General features: G+C 44.4%; 1 protein-coding gene across 1 annotated transcript; it reads left to right on the top strand.

Annotated features, from left to right (window-relative positions):
* The first annotated feature begins 403 nt into the window (after positions 1–403).
* Positions 404–2,237, top strand: LOC122028241 (monooxygenase 2-like). Its single transcript, XM_042587268.1, has 4 exons — positions 404–746; positions 823–885; positions 963–1,366; positions 1,464–2,237. The coding sequence occupies exons 1-4, from the start codon at positions 520–522 to the stop codon at positions 1,985–1,987; spliced, it is 1,218 nt and encodes a 405-aa protein (XP_042443202.1). The 5' UTR covers positions 404–519; the 3' UTR covers positions 1,988–2,237.
* Positions 2,238–3,739: the final 1,502 nt, after the last annotated feature.

Genomic DNA, 3,739 nt, shown 5'->3' with positions numbered 1-3,739 from the left:
CCGCTCCATCATCTTGACTTCTACTATCACGTTATTTTTCGAGTCCACTCATCATAACTTATATCAGGATAGATCGACATGATCTATTATTATTATTATTATTATTATTATTATTATTATTATTATCTACGCAGAAATTTTTATATTGAAATTTGTACAGGAGTCCCTAGCTCTAACGGGTTCTAGTTTAGTCAACTATGGGGCTTTTTATAAGCTTATTTGATTATTCAATGTTGAATCTTCAACTAAGTGTCGATGATTATTTATGGAATAATTTCAATGTCATGTCCCCTCTCTGTTGATAGGGAGATGTGCTTTGGTCAAATTAGTTCCAATCGTGGTCCTCAAGTGTATGAGCTGAAAGTCTGGTCAAATTAAGCACACTCACAGGAAGGCCTCTTTGTTTATCGCAAACGTCGTCCCCAAGTTTCCAATTATCTCTTCATTTATTATATATCTGTCATGAGAGAAAGAATCATTGATCTTTCCTTGATTTCTTTTCTTGTCAATTAAGAGAGAATGGAGAAGTACCATGAGCATGAGGTGGTTATCGTCGGCGCCGGCATCGCCGGGCTGGCGACGGCGGTGGCCCTGAAGATTGTAGGATTGCCGAGTTTGGTGCTTGAGCGATCACCGGATCTCCGAGCCGCCGGTGCCGCCTTGACTTTGTTCCCCAACGCTTGGCGCGCTCTCGAAGCCCTCCGTGTTGCTCACAAGCTCATTCCCCTCTACCCCGCCGTCAACACGTATCGATACTTTCTTTCTCCCCATCATTCCTCAATTTTGATTAATTTTCTAATGGATTCCTGTTTGTGTTTTTAGAGCACGAGTTACAGATCTTTCAAGTGGATCGACTAAAGTGGTACCCTTTAACAAGACAGAGAGGTAATATATATAAATCATGATTTTTTGAGATCGTTAAAGTATCATTTCATAACATTTTTTGCTGTTTCTTGTGACAGAGGTGACACAGGAATAAGGTCAGTACACAGGAAGGCCCTGTTACAGGCACTGGCCGAGGAACTGCCACCGGACAACATAAGGTTTTCTTCCAGGATAGTCTCCATCGACCAAGAACAGGGTTCGTCGCCGACCACAACTGTGCACTTGGACGACGGTTCCGTTATCAAAGCCAAAGTGCTCATTGGATGCGATGGCGTTCACTCGGTCGTGGCGCGGTGGTTGGGCCTCTCGCCGGCTGTTGACTCCGGCCGCTCCGCCATTCGGGGACTCGCGGTGTTCCCCGACAGCCACGGGCTCAAGAATGAAGTCTTGCAGTTCCTCGGTGATGGAAAAAGAGGAGGGGTGGTTCCTCTTAACAACAAGGAGCTTTACTGGTTCATCACCCGCGCCTCCGATGACACAGGCAAGTCTCTGTTTTCTCTAGTTTTATTTCCCAATTTTCCGCAATTAGTCGCCGGTTTCAAAGTTGATAGCTTCTTTACATTGCTAATTAAATGCAGATAAAGAGATGGCCAGAGCAACGCCGGAGTTCATCGTGGAAGAAGTGCAACGGCACTTGACCGAAGACTTCCCGCCGGAGTTGCGATGTGCCGTTGAACACGCGGACGCGAGCACCGTGAGCTGGGCGCCGCTGCTGCTCCGGGTCCCGTGGGACCTCCTCCTGCAGCGGACACAGAAGGGGTGTGTGACGGTCGCAGGCGATGCTATGCATCCCATGACACCCGAGATCGGGCAGGGTGGGTGCGCCGCGCTGGAGGACGCCGTCGTGCTGGGGCGGTGCCTCGCGCGGGCACCGTTGCTGGAGGCTGGATTGGAGAACTACGCCCGGGAGCGTCGATGGCGAGTCGCTGGAATCGTGGCGGCGGCGTATCTGTCCGGGTGGGTGCAGCAAGGCGGCTCCAACGGCTTGTGGCGGCCGGTGGCCAAGTGGTTTAGGCAAAGGGTATACTATCAGTACGTTCATCCAAGGATCGTGGCGGCCATCCGAGGCTATGACTGCGGGGATCTGCCGCCGGCGGAATAGTTAAGTTCTAGCCCCTACTTGATCGAGACTTACTTTGAGTCATTTGGTCACTAGACTTAAGTATTTGAGCAAAAAAAAAATGGAACCGTCGCTCTAGCGGTTCTCTGAGCCTGGCCCTTCAGAATTTTAGAAGGATGAGTGCTAGACTGGAAAGTTGACTGAGTCCACTAGACTTAAGTATTGCATGCATACTAGATGAAGAATGTCAATTTTATATATCTATTAATGAAACAAACATGATTGATTTTGATATTGCATTCTATATCTAACGGTCCTGTCCGACAATTTCACCACAATGGCGTAGTGGTAGCAATCCACCCAACTAGCGCAAAGGGTGATGATATTAAAGCCTTCTCGTGGATTTCTTCTCCTATTCTGGCAATTCTTCCGAAGAGTAACAAGCTAAATCAACATGGTGTTTTAATAAAAAGAGACAAAGCAAATAAGAGAGGTAAAGTAAAAGACAGAGAGCCCGCTTGGCGGAGCTTGTACATGGTCTTTTATAAGTGTGAGATATCCTAGAGATCATGGAGAAGTCGGGAGGAAATCATGGGAGAAGTGGGCAAGAGATCATGGGCGAGTGGGGGTCGACAGATCAGGAAGTCAGGAGATTGACGACTCAACTGATCGAGTCGACTTGGAAGATCAGACTACTCAGAAAGTTGAGAGGTCGGGGACTCCACTGATTGAGCTCAGCATGTCAGATCGCTCAGGAAGTCAAGAGGTCAACTCAATAAGTCAGTGAGTCTGATTGGTTCGGTAAGTCAGTGAGTCCGATCGATTAGTCACGTGGAGTCTATGTTAATCAAGTTCAATTCTGACCATGTAACCTAACCTCTTTATTAACTAGTCATGCACATGAGCCCTATCGTCTCCTTGCACCGCATCACTAATTATAATGAAAAATATAACATGATGGCTATGCTAAACCTAAACATTAGCAATTATATAATGAGTCTTTAGTAATTATGTTGACGTAGATTGTGTTTTATTTATTCTTCGAAGAGGAACAATGTTAGGAAGCATGCGAGTTAGATGAGAGGTGAATAGCTTAGATCTCGTCGTTGTCGTCATTTGAATGCGCAGTGAATATCTTGATTCAAACTCGACTTCATATATACTTGCAATATACATTGATTTTACTTGGTATCTATCTATTTGAGGTGACTAATCCAAGGATCTACTCCTCGTTCATAGCTTCCACTAAGAACTTCCTCCTTGGAAACCTTCCGGAGGCGGAGAAGCCTCTTATAAGGTTGAGACACAAGCAAAGGAAAGTAAATAAACTTTACATATGAGATCTTTACTTTGGATGGTTGCTTGTTGATTTGGTTAGCCTCTTGATGGTTGACAATGAAATAACACTTTATCTCTAACCCCTCAAGAATCGGCACTGAGAATCCTCCTTGAAATCCTCTTTCTAAGGCTATAATTTGGGTTGTTTTTTTCCTGTCAATCAATTGATAGACTTCATCAATTGATTTTCATTGAATCTAACCGTTTAAACCTACAAAATGACTATTTTTACCTTACGAATTGATTGGTATGACTCACCAATTGATTGATTGATTCCAATCAATCATGCTAATCGATTCTGTAATATTTTGTTTGCTACTATGGTGTACCAATTGATTGCTTTAATCAATTGGTAAGCAATAAAAGTATAGATATCTTAACGAGCTTAGTTTTGCATCAAAAATCGTGCCCTCATTTTGATATCTAAGTAAAAAAGTTATGGTGTTCGGAAGTTTA

This window comes from Zingiber officinale, chromosome 10A (genome assembly GCF_018446385.1).
Source record: "Zingiber officinale cultivar Zhangliang chromosome 10A, Zo_v1.1, whole genome shotgun sequence".
NCBI lineage: Eukaryota > Viridiplantae > Streptophyta > Magnoliopsida > Zingiberales > Zingiberaceae > Zingiber > Zingiber officinale.
This window is presented reverse-complemented; position numbering and strand designations above follow the sequence as displayed.